Below are 14,481 nucleotides of genomic sequence, written 5' to 3' on the forward strand. Positions count from 1 at the left end.
GCCGAGCTTTCCATGTTGTTACGGAAAGGCCACTGGTTTTTGTCACATGACATGTTGAGATGCATTGAAGTGCATCTCACTGAATTTGCACGCGCATAAAACGCGATATGTGAACGGCCCCTAAAGTGGTATCGTGTGCGGTTGTATCTAGTTTTAAAGGCCTTTTAAATATGAACGCAGTTTTGGATTAAATAAAAGGACAGTCAAGTCAAATAAAACACGTTTTATCTCCTGTTTAGTTGGTAACACTACATTAAGAATACCATTCATTAACATTACTTAATGCCTTATCTAACATTAACACATTGAGTGAACAATACATTTTTACAACATTAATGTATGTTTGTGAATGTTATTTAATACAAACACTTGATTGTTCATGAACAGTTAAAACTTTTGATTTTAAAAATATAAGATCGGATCAGATCGGATCGAATCGACTAATGATAATCGATTCAAGATCTTGAAAATCGAATCGATTCTTGAAATTTGAATCGATACCCAGCCCTAATTGGCTGGAACAGTTTATGTTTCGTGGTGCGGGTCGCTCTGTTTATTGCCCAGTTTGTTTTTGTTGCTGTTTGTGGAGCTTGGGCTCACTGCAGAGACCGTGTTTTTTTTTTACAGTGTGTTCAGGGGACAGGCAGCTAGCAGATAGTGAGGAGATGTTTGCGGTATGTAAAAAAAAAAAAAAATTGTTTGGCCTAAAAAAAACGCGCGAGATCGCTTAGAGCATCTTTAACTAGCTTAAAGGTGCTGTATGGAGTTTTCAGCGGCATCTAGCGATGATGTTTCAGATTGCAACCAATACGTTTACAAGCGAGTGCTCGTGCGCATGCTTGCTTTTGTTTTTTATTATTATGTGGAGTTTGTGTTGGAGTATGTGTTGTGCTAGTCGTTTCCTAGTATTAGCAGACTCCATGTCATAAAGTTGCAGTGTCGATGCTGTTGAGTGCAAAGTCAGTAGACGAGGCGAGAGGCGAGGCGTTCGGGAGCACGCATGCAGGTCTCAGTCACGTCACTGGATTTCGCGGCAAATCCGACCCGGAGCATCACATAGAAATAGGAATACTTGCTTTCAGAGGTAATAGCAAAACCCGCCAAGTGGATCATTTTATTGTGAGATTACAACCCCTTCACACACAGGTAATAAACAATGGATTCATTTTAGTAGAAAAACTCCATACAGCACCTTTAATAGATATAACCAGTTTAAATAGAAAGGATCTCAAGCTGATTAGCTGAATACATTACTATAGCTTTACCCATTAATAGACACGGTACTTCCTTGAAAATAAATTCCAAAGATAATGCTTTACAATGAAAACTATATATGGAACACCATCTCTGTGTCGCTTTTACAACTTTTTATACCCCTCAGTTCTCGCCATCTCCGAAAAGGAAAGCCAATGTTGATTCTTGTTTTTTTGCAAGCTCTGTCTCTTTCTCTTTTTGACTCTCCTCTGTTTGACTTTTTTTTTTTTTTTTTTTTTTTTTACGTGCGATTCCCCGGAGGTTCGTGCTCCATGCATGTCAACCTTTCTCGCTTGTTGTGACAATTAACCTCTGCCAGTCCCACACCATACATGTGTCAAAGGAAATTTTGAACAAAATTCAAAAAATGTATGTTTATACATACCCACATATGTATATACATACCCACATTATACATATGTGGGTATGTGGGTATATGTTTATACCCACCTCGCGAGCACCCTTCTGAAACCTAAAATGACAAATGGGACACTCTACTGTCTTGAGAACTTAATGGACACGAGCACGTGGTGGCCATTGTTAAGTCCACTAGACCATAAGTGTATATGAAGCGTGTCATTTGGGACAGGGCCAAAGTAGCCAGAGCTTTTTTCCATTTATGGATATGACGAGACGCGCACAGGCGAGTGACGCACGTACACAATTTTCGGTGCCATTCCGAGAGGTGTAAAATATAGATTACCATAGTGAATCAGGGTAAGACAAAAACACATTTTGGAAGAAGGATTGATGTTAAATTTAGTTAATTTTGAACAAACAAACTTTTGAACGGTAGCGTAAATGTGCTCCTTGAACTTAACTACATAAATTTATCAAAATATTGCATTGTGTTTTTTATAGCGCTTAAAGTTGTGCTAAAAAAGATGTCAATTTGTAGCCTTTGAAAACCCAGACCACTTCCGGCAAATTTATATTTGCTCTGCAAGTGTGTCTGGCAAAGAGCCCATTGAAACCCATTTCCAATCCGTCGAAATCGCGGCACCAATCAGAAACGTTGGGGGCGGGCTTTACACGATGACGACAGAGCAGCGACGGTGACGCAGATTTTGTACATTACAAAGATAGATGCCGCCGTGGAACATCACTCGTTCGAATCAGCTATCGCGTCTGTTTCAAGCGATTTAAAATTGTCATTTTCGTTAAAACCCGAGCAAAAAACAGCACTCGAAGCCTTCATATCTAAAAAAGATGTGTTTGCTGTCTTACCAACTGGATTCGGAAAAAGTCTGATATACCAGCTTGCCCCGTTGGTGGCTAAACGAATGGGCTCTGCATACGTCATGTCCTTCATCGCTCTGATTGGTTTTAGATCTATCCAATTACGCTCAGAGCCATTCGAGCGACGTCCGTTGGTGACGCCCCTGTGGAAATGAATTGTCTATGGAGCTTTGCCAGACCCTAACTCAGTTACAACTGAGAGTGGTCTGGGTTTTCCCAGGCTAGTCAATCTGCTCAGGGCTGAAAAAAACAAGGAAACATTTTGGTGACAAGGTGGTATTTGTTCTCATTTGATTTAATCATCTGAGAAGTCATAATCCGAGGACAAAATTTAAACTCATCCAATGCATAAATTAGTCAAATTTGGCTTTGGTGAATGAATAAAACAGAATGACTTGCCATTTGTCTGGTAACTTCTACATTAGGAACTTCTACATAACATGCTTTAAGTCAAACTCTGATGTAGGCTAAGTGATGCACATTATTCAAATCTGTTGCACATTTTACCTCAATGGAAATGTTATTATCAGAAGTTCATCTAGAATGCCTAATTTCTATTTTGTCAAGAACTCCATGTGGTGACTCATATGTGGAATATTTTTTGCATTAAGCCATGAAACAGACATCTCATCGAGTCACACAATGATCTGTGCTGTTTGACGCAAGTATACAAAATGACTAAAACATCTTAATAATTCCATTGTCCACAGATGTTAAATCCATTTTTTTATTGCCTGTGATTTTCTCAATTAATTCGCCATTGGCGTGTGTAGCAAAAAGTTAATTTTGAACTGAATGCAGAGAAAATGTTTAGGTCAAGGCCAGGTGAAAGCCATTCTTCCCTATAATTCCGTTCAGCCAGAGCTGCATATTAAGAAGTTAAATAGTCCATCAGTCATCAGTTCTCTCTCTTTTCTCTTACTCTCTAAAATTCTCATATCTCACTGAGCATGTTTATATGCTCACCAATATGCTGATAACTACCAAAAATCATTTTATTAAAATAACCCAATTTACCGGTTTATATGCAATGTAAGTAAACCACATTTACAAGATTCTATTTACAAAAAAAGGTTATTGGCGGTGATTGTCAAAACGTAAGCATCCATGTATTTCACTTAGAGTATTTTATTGTATTTATTATGTGAGTTGAGATGTTAAATAAAGCATTATAAACCTCAAAGTATTTCAAAATGTCAGTGGGAAAAATAATAAAAACGGTTTACATGACCACACATGTTGTTGGTGCTTTTAATTGGTTTTAGAAAGTGCATGTAACGCACTCACTGTCTTTTCAGGGTCTTTCAACTGTGAAAAGTGAATATCAGCCATTGAAAAGGTGCTTGACTTCCTGTTATTCTCATAATGTATCATATCAGCCCATCATATCAGCCCATCTACAGTTGACACCTCAGAGAGAGAGAGAGAGAGAGAGCACAACAGGTGCATTTTACTGTGCAGTCACAATAAAGGTGTGTTGAAGGCTGTGATGTGTGCTCTTTCATGTATCATCATGATACAGCACCAGTCGGCACAGCTTATATCATATCCAGCCAATCGTTTCTGTCTGTTCTTTTCCTTATGTATTTGGGATTGAAATGACGGGGTCATGCTTTTCCCAGGGGTCTCTAATCTCTGCTCTGTTCACAAACCGTTATGCTCTGGTTTTAAGACTGAACTTGCAATTAAATATGTCTTGAAAGTGTTTCTTGTATTATTTACAGCGTGTGTGTGTTTTATTTCAGAGGGAAAGGTTGAAGTGACTAAAGAAGGATTGAAGCTGTGCACTATGGGACCAGGAAAGGTGTTTGGAGAGCTCGCCATCCTTTATAACTGCACCAGGACGGCCACTGTGAGAAGTGAGTTCACACAGACCACAGTAATAAATAAAATGTTTCTGATTAAGCAAAGGACATTTTGGATACCCCCCCACCCCCTTATATACACAGCTTGAGTTTATTCTAGGCCACATTTCCCAGTCTGCCAGCGTGAGATTATAATTCTCATTGTGACTGAAGACAACCAATCACTCCATCTGTGATCATAATATGTTATTTCATCAATAGACAGGAGGCCAGATTGAGATAGATGTGAGGGATTAATTAATATTAGGAGACAACAAATTAATTGTGCTCAGAGATTCTAGGATGTTATTGGTGATTTTGTGATTTGAACATTCTTCATGTAGAATTCAGAAACCGTTGTTATTAGTGACACCAGTGGCCATGTAGTGAACTGCAGCCAGCAACTTATTGCTTGTGCACTTGTGCAAATGTATCAAAAAACAAGAGACTAAATGCGGTTCGATGCTCCAAAATACTCACGGCAAAGTTCTTTTTTCTTCTTTGCTTAGAACAGTAAAAAGAAGTTGAAAATACCTTTACAGCGATATACTGTTAACGAAGATCCAGACGCTGTCCATGCTGCTGAAAGCGACGTTTAGATGAATATGTAAATATGCACAGCGTGCTTTCCTCTCAATAACAAAATAAACAACAAAAATGCCTTTGTTGAGAGCCAAAAATCATTCAGTTAATCACTGATGTTCTCTCAACGAGGATGTCGATGTCGATTCTGACTGATCTAACTCCCATTGCTCATGTCTCCCTCTATCCTAATTAGTATTAGCAGTTCCATCTTCGGGATCTCTTTTGATCAGATACACACCATCAGCTTTTCTTGTGGATATGGAAAATTAAAACTGTCTGTCTTTTTTATCATTTTGGCAATATTAACTTTATTTTTATTAGAATAATTCATCAGGTAGCCTATATACACTCTCTCCAAACTTTACGTTTTACTACGTGTAAAACAATAATTAGTAAACACCAACCATTGAGAGTGATTATGAACCTAAAAAAGCTGATCAGAAATATAGGTTATATGCTGAGGGCCAATAGTAAAACATAACCTCAAAAAATACATATCTCACAAGCACGCACTGTCACCATGTAATGCACTTATTTATGCCTGATTGTTTAAAAACAAATGCCGGAATGCAAAAATCTGAAATTTCCCGGAACAGGATCCGGCTCAAATTAAGCACTGTTATAAAATACATTTGAGACTATAGAGACTATGTAGATCTGGCTATGTGAGACTATAGTGTGAATGAATCCCTTTTCTTTGCATGACACATTAACATTACAGTATAGAATGGTTCTTACAGCATTATGTTGAACATTTGTAAAAGTATTCATTTCCCGTGTCATAGAATGGTAGAGTGACTCTCAGGAGCGCGATTAAAGGTACACTGTGTAGTATTTCAAGTATTTCATTAGCTAAAATCAATGTCTTTATTCATAAATATGTCCTCATTGGTGTAAAACTACTCTGCCAATGATCTGACTTATCCTCGTAAGCGAAGATTTTCTTATATTTATTTACATTGGACGGGTAAGTCCAAGGAGACTTCCAGGTCGTTCCCGACATTTTGAAAAACTTTAATAGCAGAGAGGGACAAAAAGCCAGCGTCACGTGACTGAAACCAGCTGAAACGGACAAGGAGATCAGTGAGAGGTGCTTGTCACTGTCCCGGCAAATTTGAAAGACTGCACTGCACAGTACTTCATAATGCAGAATCATAGTTATGCCGCGCCACAGGAGAAGGAATCCTCGTGCCAAAAAAGTGACAAATTGAATTTAAAAGGAAACGTGACCAGCGAATTTAAAAAATGAGGGTAAATATCAGGGTAGCTTTTTCCAGGTGGAAAGAGCTAATGAAGTTTTTCATTGCTTGGTTGTTTATACAGTCTGTGATTCATACTGTAACATTCGTTTGTTCGTTGTGTGTCAAGTTCCAGTTTGTTTGAAATAACGAACCTCATCACCTGAAAGAAAGCTTGATGAAGTGCTATTGGAAGACATGTTGTCACAGCTTCTTGGTACATAACGGCTACCATAGTTGCAACACGCATTTGAAAAAGCGAGGCGCTAGAGGGCACTATTCGTTTGAATGTAAAAATACAATTTCACCGCTAGATGGGACAAATTCCTACACAGTGTACCTTTAAACATCTCATACTTTTGATTTTCCCAGAAAAAATTTCCCCAATCCTTCACATAAAAATCAGTATACACTTGCTTTCATAGATAACCTACGATGTCAGGGAAGGTCTTTTTTTAAAGTCTTAAGTTAACTTTGGCACACTTGTCTCTCTTCAACTCGCCACTTACTTTTTCATTAGGCTTTTCCATATTTATAAAACGCCCCAAATTTATTTAAAATCTAGATTTTATTCTGTAATTAGCAGCCAGTTTACACAGCCATAATTAATGTCCACATTTGTCCCATGATTTTGTTTTTTCTCCCTTTAACCAGATCATCTCATATGCACAGGCTTGTGTGCTGTGAATCTTTTGCAAGCCTTTTTCTCATTTATAATTCCATTCTTCTCTTCATTTTCTTTTTCCTCTAAACTATTGTTCTCCTTTATGCATATTCTCTTATTGCCTCTGCTTGGCTCTGTTTCTCCATTCTCTTTCTCTCCACTCTATCTCTCCTCCCCCGGCTGTTTATGGTGTCCCTGCACTCCTCTGCTCTCTGTCTCTGGTTCTCTGGATAGCGTCTGGGACAGGAAGTGAGCTGGACTGGGATTAAGGGACATGTATGTGTCTGATCTCTCCATGCATGTCAAAATGCAACAGTTATTTTTTACTTCAGTTCATGTAAATTTAAATTTTCCCCATTTTAAGCATCTGTTGCATGTTGTTGTTGATAACCTAATAATTCCAACTTGTCCGTCAATTCCTGTAATGCAATTTTATGGTAGCCTATTGGGAAATTTTACAGCACTGCAGATAAATATTTAAAATATAAAATTATGTTTTGAAATGATTGTGTATTTTTTGCACCCTTGTGCATCTTTTAACTTATGTAAACAAGGTAATTTTTACACAATGCGCACAGGCAAACCAAAAAGGGACGAGATTTAAAGCACTTTTTACATAAAGTTGTAACCATATAACCAAAAGGTCATTCGCATAGATTCGTTTTTCCACCACAAAAGGATAATTTAGACAACGTTGCATCTCGAATATAAGCACTTGAACCAAAATACAAGCTTTTCATTACTGTTTTTAAATCCTCATATGGACATGTACAATTGCATACTTAGAATTCGATTAAATGTCAGAATGTAACTTTCCCCACATTGTTTGTGCCACTGATATGAATGATACCTCAAATTGTGTGGCTTTTGAGGAGAGCTGCACTATTTGTTTTCTATTTTAGATTTGTAGTTTTTTGTAACTACAAATCTTATGCTGGCAGACACCACTTTTTCTCAGAAGTAGTTGCCATCTTAGTGTTTGGATAGCTGCGTGTATGGTTATTCATCTCTATCTCCCTGTCTCTTTCTTTCAAACACACACCTTTTGTTGTGGCTGGTTTCCAGTGGTGTCTGCATGTAAATGAGTCCTCAAGAGAAGTCATGGAGAAGCATTAGAATGCACAGGGGAAACAGCACAGATATGCCAGTGCTTAAAGTGTTTTTGACCTGGTGTGATCTTACCCACCCTACATCTGCCCTGTCCTTTCACAGCTATAAACAACAGAGCAGAGCAAGAGAGAGCAGAACAAAAGAGAGCAGGCCCAGTGCTTCACAGGACACACAAGACGAAGGCTCTTTATCACTATATTCTGATGTAATTATTGAACCATAGTGGATGCTCTACAAATATTATGTGAAAAGCGCTGGCATAGCCAAACAAGCCTGTAGGAAAGCCAACAATATTATTAAAGTAAGTGTTTGATATGACATCCCTGTTTGTTGGTTTATAGAATATAAGATTATAGGCGCTATATCCTATATGCAAGAATTTTCATGTATTGATTGCATTTATTGCCTGTATGAACAGTTTGTAACAAAACACCTTCCCCGATTTCCCAGGGTGTCTATGAAAGCCTGTAAGCTGTTTTTTTATGGTAAGGGTTCGGGACGTTTCTGGGAAAATCAAAAGGATGTGAAGTTTATGTGCATTCCTAGCCTCTTTTCCGTTCTATGACACATGAAACGAATACTTATACAATGTTTAACATAATGGCGAAAGAGCCATTCTATACTGTAATCGTGTAATGTCAGTGTGCCAGATAGCTTCACAAGCAAGATCTATAGTCTATAGTCTCAAATATAGGCTACTTTATAATATCATCATAATGTAATTTGAATAGCTGTTGACATGATGCATGTGAATTGCAGAGCTTGTGCAAACATATCCAAATTGCTATAAGATTCGTTCTTAACTGCTTTTTTCTAACCACTGTCATTTTTGTTGTGCATTTATTTTGTTTATTGAGAAGAATGCGCACAGCACATACCAGTCCCTTCAGAAAAACACAAATTTTTTTTTGTGATTGTTGTGGGCAAAAATCCTTGATTATGCGGCACGTTTTCTTAAAAAATGCGATGGAATATGCAGGATATTTATGCTATTTTATGCGATGAAATTGCGGGAACTTGCAAAAATTGTGGTTTGATGAAAAAGAGAAAAAAAAAATGATTCCCCCTACACCCTATTCCCTAGGCTACTACTTTAATGTAAAGAGTCATTTCTTATTACTTCCTATGATAATTAAGCAAGCATACTACATCACATAAAGTGCTGGGAATATTTAAGTTCTCATCTTGTTTTATTTCAGACCTTGATAAACACATGACTCAAACTTACAAAACATTGAGTCGAACAAGTTCTGTAGCTTTACAAAATTAATATGCTACAACTTCTGTAAAAATGACAAAGTGGTTGTCCAGCGTCGACTTCCGCCTGTGGTCCAACACACAGTTGCACAGAGTACAAAATAATTTGCCCCCACTGTCATGTAACACACTGGGAAACTGCTTTGCGCGGTCTTTTGCGCTTATATTTGTTGGCAAATGAGAATGATTTGCGGGCTTTATCATGGTTTCATTGGCATCGTGGGGTTTGCAGCTTTTCAACGATGTCGCGTAATTACGTCACTTCGTAACGTTCCCATGGCAACAGGGGAAATGGCTGCGCTTGTGTGAAGTAAACGCAACATTTTTTAAGATATATGTGACTTTTTTCAACGAAAATGCGGGGATTATGAAATCATGCAAGCCCACTCAGGTAGACAGGAAACCGCTGTGTAACATTTGCCGCTTTTCCACTACACAGTACCAGCTCGCCTCGACTCGACTTGCCTTTGTTTGGTTTTCCACTGTGTAAAAGTTGTACCGGTACCTGCTTCCAGGTACTTTTTTTTTCACATCACCCTCAGCGAGGTTCTAAGCGAGCTGAGGCGTTACTAAAATATGACGTGAAACACGGCAGACTGCTGATTGGTCAGAGAGAATCGTCACTATTCACTGCGTCATCATTGCACGCGCCAGACGGAGTATCCTGAATAACCCCGACATTTTTAAATATTTTTGCCAGAGATTGCGTGATATACCCATTACTAATATTATGTAAAACAGCATACACTCGATTTCCTCCATTGTCCTTTGTGTGTGGGTAGCGGGTGTGTGTCGCGTCGCTATGACGACCAGGTACTATTGTGCAGGTACTATCTGCAATGGAAAACGGAGCGAAACGGGGGCCGAGACGAGACGAGTCGAGTCGAGCTGGTACTGGTAATGGAAAAGCGCCAATTGAAAACAGGTTGCCCGGCAAACGGGCCACCGAGGGAAGTGAGTGTGGAGGAAGCTGTGAAGCGGCTTCGGGCAGAAAAAGGTGCTGTCCATGACTGGGTCTCTTCATGCACCCGCCAGGAAGAAAGCCACTGTGGCAGGACGCGGCTGTGAACTGTGCGGTGCACCCAGGAACCAATCATCCTGATTGGGACAGAGACAGAGATTGTGGCTGTCAGACAAAGCCAGGAAATGCCCGCATCCAGAAACATATGGATGGAAAGGGATCTTTAAAAAAACGTTCACTGCCAGTGCTTGCTCTTTTAGGGAAATCTGCTCTTTTATGCCAAAGCGCCCTGGGCGGGAATCGCTGCACTTAACCGTGCAAACAGTGACTGCGCCATACAATTCCAGCCAGATGGAGTTCCTCAATGCATTGCTCTTTTTATCAGCTCTTTTGTAGCACAGACAACCACTCGGCTCTGAAGAAAAACCTAATGAGTGGATGCATGCCGCCATCTAATATACCCATGTGTCTGGGGGAGTGGCCTGGCATGCAAATTCCACTCTGGCTGTTTTTCAAAAACTGATTGGGGCTCAAAAGTGAGACCCCATTTGTCAGTCGGCATAACATCAACTTGTAATATTTCACAATATTACTACAAAATGTTACTGTTTCTTGACCAAATGAATGCAAACTTGTTGAACATAAAATACTTAAATTATAATCTTACAGACCCCAAGGATTTGTATCTTTTTTACTTAATTTTTTTATTATATACATAGTGAGAGAGATAGCAAGATTGTGATGATCAAGCTGCTTATCATCATACTTTAGAATGAAGGAATATTTTCAGTGGGTACAAGAGAGCAAGAGGATGGAGAAGATGGGCAAAAATTACCCATTTAAAAGTATTAAAACAAAGCTGCTATCTTTTTCTAGTCTTTCTAAATGGTAATACAGTGGTGTATGTTTGTGTATGTAGCAGAATCATCTGTTCCACGTCAGGACAGAGTCAGGCAGGCAGTTGAGAACCCCATCTGCTATTTAGCTAGAATAGATTTGAAGTCTATTTACTTCCATCCAAGAAGCTTGAAAATCATGATGCAAATTTGAGGGATGAGCTCCTGCACAAAACCTTGATGTGTAGACATTAGTTGTCAAACTGTGGCCCTCCATCAGTCTGATGAAAACTCGATAAAACAGCAGGACTTTTTGTTCTGTTATGTGTTTTGATTGTGGAAAACATACCCAGTAGCGAGAAGTTTGCATTTCGGACACAACTTGCTTTGGCCCACACAAATTTAGCAGCGAGGAACAAAAATAAGATTTACTTTCTGAGGTATTTTCTGTGCAGCCATCCAACTGAGATAAAAACACTGTTTTGTTTGTTCATAAAACTTTTACCTAATAAGCCAACAGCCCTGTAGTGCCATTTCGATTCACCACCTAATGCATACTGCACACAAATCACCAGTTCTATATGTGAGATGGGTTTACAACGACTTAACTTGCTGCTTAAAAACTCCCATAGTACAATGCATCATTGAATAAATCAACTAGGTAGCCACTCACGACTGTTTCTCAAAACTGTGTTGTTGCAAATTTATTGTTTAAGTTGGTAAATTATGTCATGCAGGTGCTGTGATTGGTTAGCTGGCCCATTGTTCAAGTTGATAAAATGTCATGCAGGTGCTGTGATTGGTTAGCTGGCCCAGTGATTGGCAGTGCTTTAGCGTATGTTTGGGAAATGTCATGCATCTTCATAACAGTGAGCTCTATTCAGATATTAAAGATGGCGGCAATTTCAAACCGATTCAGACCCTGACAATGTTAACGAACAAGAGGATCATGCAGAATGGATTTCAAGCACAGACTTTGCAAGCACATATTTTACAGGACGTTTCAGAGTGGTATGTTTTTTTGTTTTTGTTTTATTTTCTTATAGATACGATGTTATCCACCATTTAATCATATTTTTCGGAAAACTATGGTAATACAAACAGTAATCAATCACAAAATCATGGATCATTTTCCTAAGGGGCGGTGAACAGTCTTTCAAAAGCAAGAGCTTACAAAAGCTCAGTACTGTAATGTTAGTTAGCAGTTAGCTTTGCCCTTCGTTTACATCATACCAACTTCATGAATCTTATCATTTGAACTATTAATAGAAAACACAACTACACACAAAGACACAACGTCTTTCAGGAGAAGCTTTTGTGCATATAGCCTGCATTGTACCCTGTCTGTCTGCTGTTCTCTGTAAAATGTGCAGCGCACACAAAAACGTTGGGGTTAGGAACAGTGTTAAAAATACATTTTAATCTCCATTTACTCTAAATTGTAAATTATTAATCGTGTTTTCGTGAACATGTATTTCGAAGCAGTAAACGACTTAAACATTGTTAAATGAAGAATTACCAATTGTAACAATATATACAAATAACCCTTAATTCAAATGCAAACTTTCATGCTTGTGAAAAGCCGTAGAATTTGACCTGACCTGTGGCTTTTTAACAATCTCCAAGAATCTGAAGGAAATGTTGGTAAACAAAAAAGACATTAGGATTTAATTTGCACGCTTCAGAACTTATTTAGAGAAATGACGCAAACTGTATATGGATTTTAAGACAACATTTTTATTTCCAAGGATTTATACTGTCACTCCGAGCATTATGTATGGTAAACCTTTTTAATATAATATAGTGCAATTTAGTAATAGGGGATTGTATGTATTGTAATATTTAATGTGTATTCAAATCAATTTCTGCTAATAATCCCAGATATGTTCATGCTTAATATTTTCTGCATAATTACGTATACATAAATAAATCTATTTCATGTTAGTTCCGTTACCTCTGTCGGCAGTGTGCAGTAGACACACCCATCTTAACGATTTCTATACAGTATATCGCTTATCCTGCCGAAAAGACCATAAACATTTACAGATAACTTTTGAAGTATCAATTAATGTACATATCTTTAAAACGATTAATGTGCGACTGATTATTTTGGCTGTAAGGCAATGATGCCCTGTCGGTAGGGAATGGTTAGATGGCCGCTCATACATTTCCGGCATTTGACGGCAGTTTAAAACACAATGAGCAATCCAGTCATTAATATAGATCAGTGGTCTCTAGGGTTGGGTATCGTTTCAATTTTAACGATTCCGATTCCGCTTATCGAATCCGGTTCTTAACGATTCTTGGTTTCGATTCCAATATTTATTGGAGAGAAAAAGGAGAGCAAATACTTTTGAAAATTCTACCTTTTATTCTTGTCACATTTAGGCTATTACCAGTAAAACTGTGACAATGCGTCTTAATTTACAATATGTATATAACACTTTAAGGAATTAGCATGAAAAACAATTACAAAAATATTTAATTTTAACACAAAAAACAGAACATATCCTTGCTCATCTTCCCCTTCATGGCTAAAGTGAATGGAGTCTCTTCAAATAAAGATTGTGTTGATTACATTATTAGACCAATAGGTGGCAGCAAGTGAGTGTTAAATGTATTTTTTCCCATTGAATCGTTCATTCAAAAGATTCGTTCAGAAATGGTGAATCATCCATTTAACTAAGAGTATCAAACAACAAGTATTCATAAAAAAAAATACATTTAATAGACTCGACTCATATTAATTGTCTGATGTATTTATTCATGATCTCCATTTTAAACAAAACAACTCAAGAACAATTTTAAACAAAACTGGTTCTCATTTTATCCAGAATTATGCGGCTCTAGTTCGAAGACGAATGTCTGCTCATCTGTGTTTTGTACCTGAGTGTGAGAGACTGCTATAGAGCTGGTAAGTCCCGCCCTAGTAGCTTTATCTGGTGTGTGGAAACCTGTGGTACTGCTGCTGAGAGATCGCACCGAATCAAATGCGGTGCGGTGCATTCCTTCAAATTGACTTTGAAATGTCTTTCTTGCGTGTTATACAATTCGCTGTATTTTCATCTTTTTTTGAAAAGCTTAACCAAACTTTTGAATGTTTGCCGCGCTCTGCCATCGTAAATATAACGTACAGCGCATGTGCGGCAGGCAGGTCCTGGCAGATCAATACAACAGTAAACAAATGCTCACTGCCATTCACCGTGCGCGCGAGCAAGCGAGCATCACCAAAGTAAGGAATCGATAAGCGGAATCGAAATTTGCGTGTCTTATCAAATCCCTGGTTTTTGGCATTTTTGAACCGGTTCTAAAATGGAACCGGTTCTCGATACCCAACCCTAGTGGTCTCAGGAAGCGCACAGCTCCGGGTAGACCATTGCCATCCCGTAATTATGGTTATGACATGGCGTGAACGCAGCATAAGCTTGTTATTTGGATCAGGAGAAACTGTATAAGGCGGCTGCTGTTTGTTTGCGGCGCTCAGTGACTGTCT

General features: G+C 38.4%; 1 protein-coding gene across 3 annotated transcripts in view; it reads left to right on the forward strand.

The window, feature by feature from the left end:
- prkg1a (protein kinase cGMP-dependent 1a) overlaps positions 1-14,481 on the forward strand; it is an 88,484-nt gene that overhangs the window by 21,845 nt on the left and 52,158 nt on the right. For all 3 annotated transcript variants that reach the window (XM_079634432.1, XM_079634434.1, XM_079634433.1), the window contains one exon: positions 4,239-4,352. In XM_079634432.1, coding sequence (XP_079490558.1) covers positions 4,239-4,352 — 114 coding nt within the window. The remainder of the gene's footprint in view (positions 1-4,238; positions 4,353-14,481) is intronic.

Source organism: Phoxinus phoxinus, assembly GCF_949152265.1.
Source record: "Phoxinus phoxinus genome assembly, chromosome: 14".
Classification (NCBI taxonomy): Eukaryota; Metazoa; Chordata; class Actinopteri; order Cypriniformes; family Leuciscidae; genus Phoxinus; species Phoxinus phoxinus.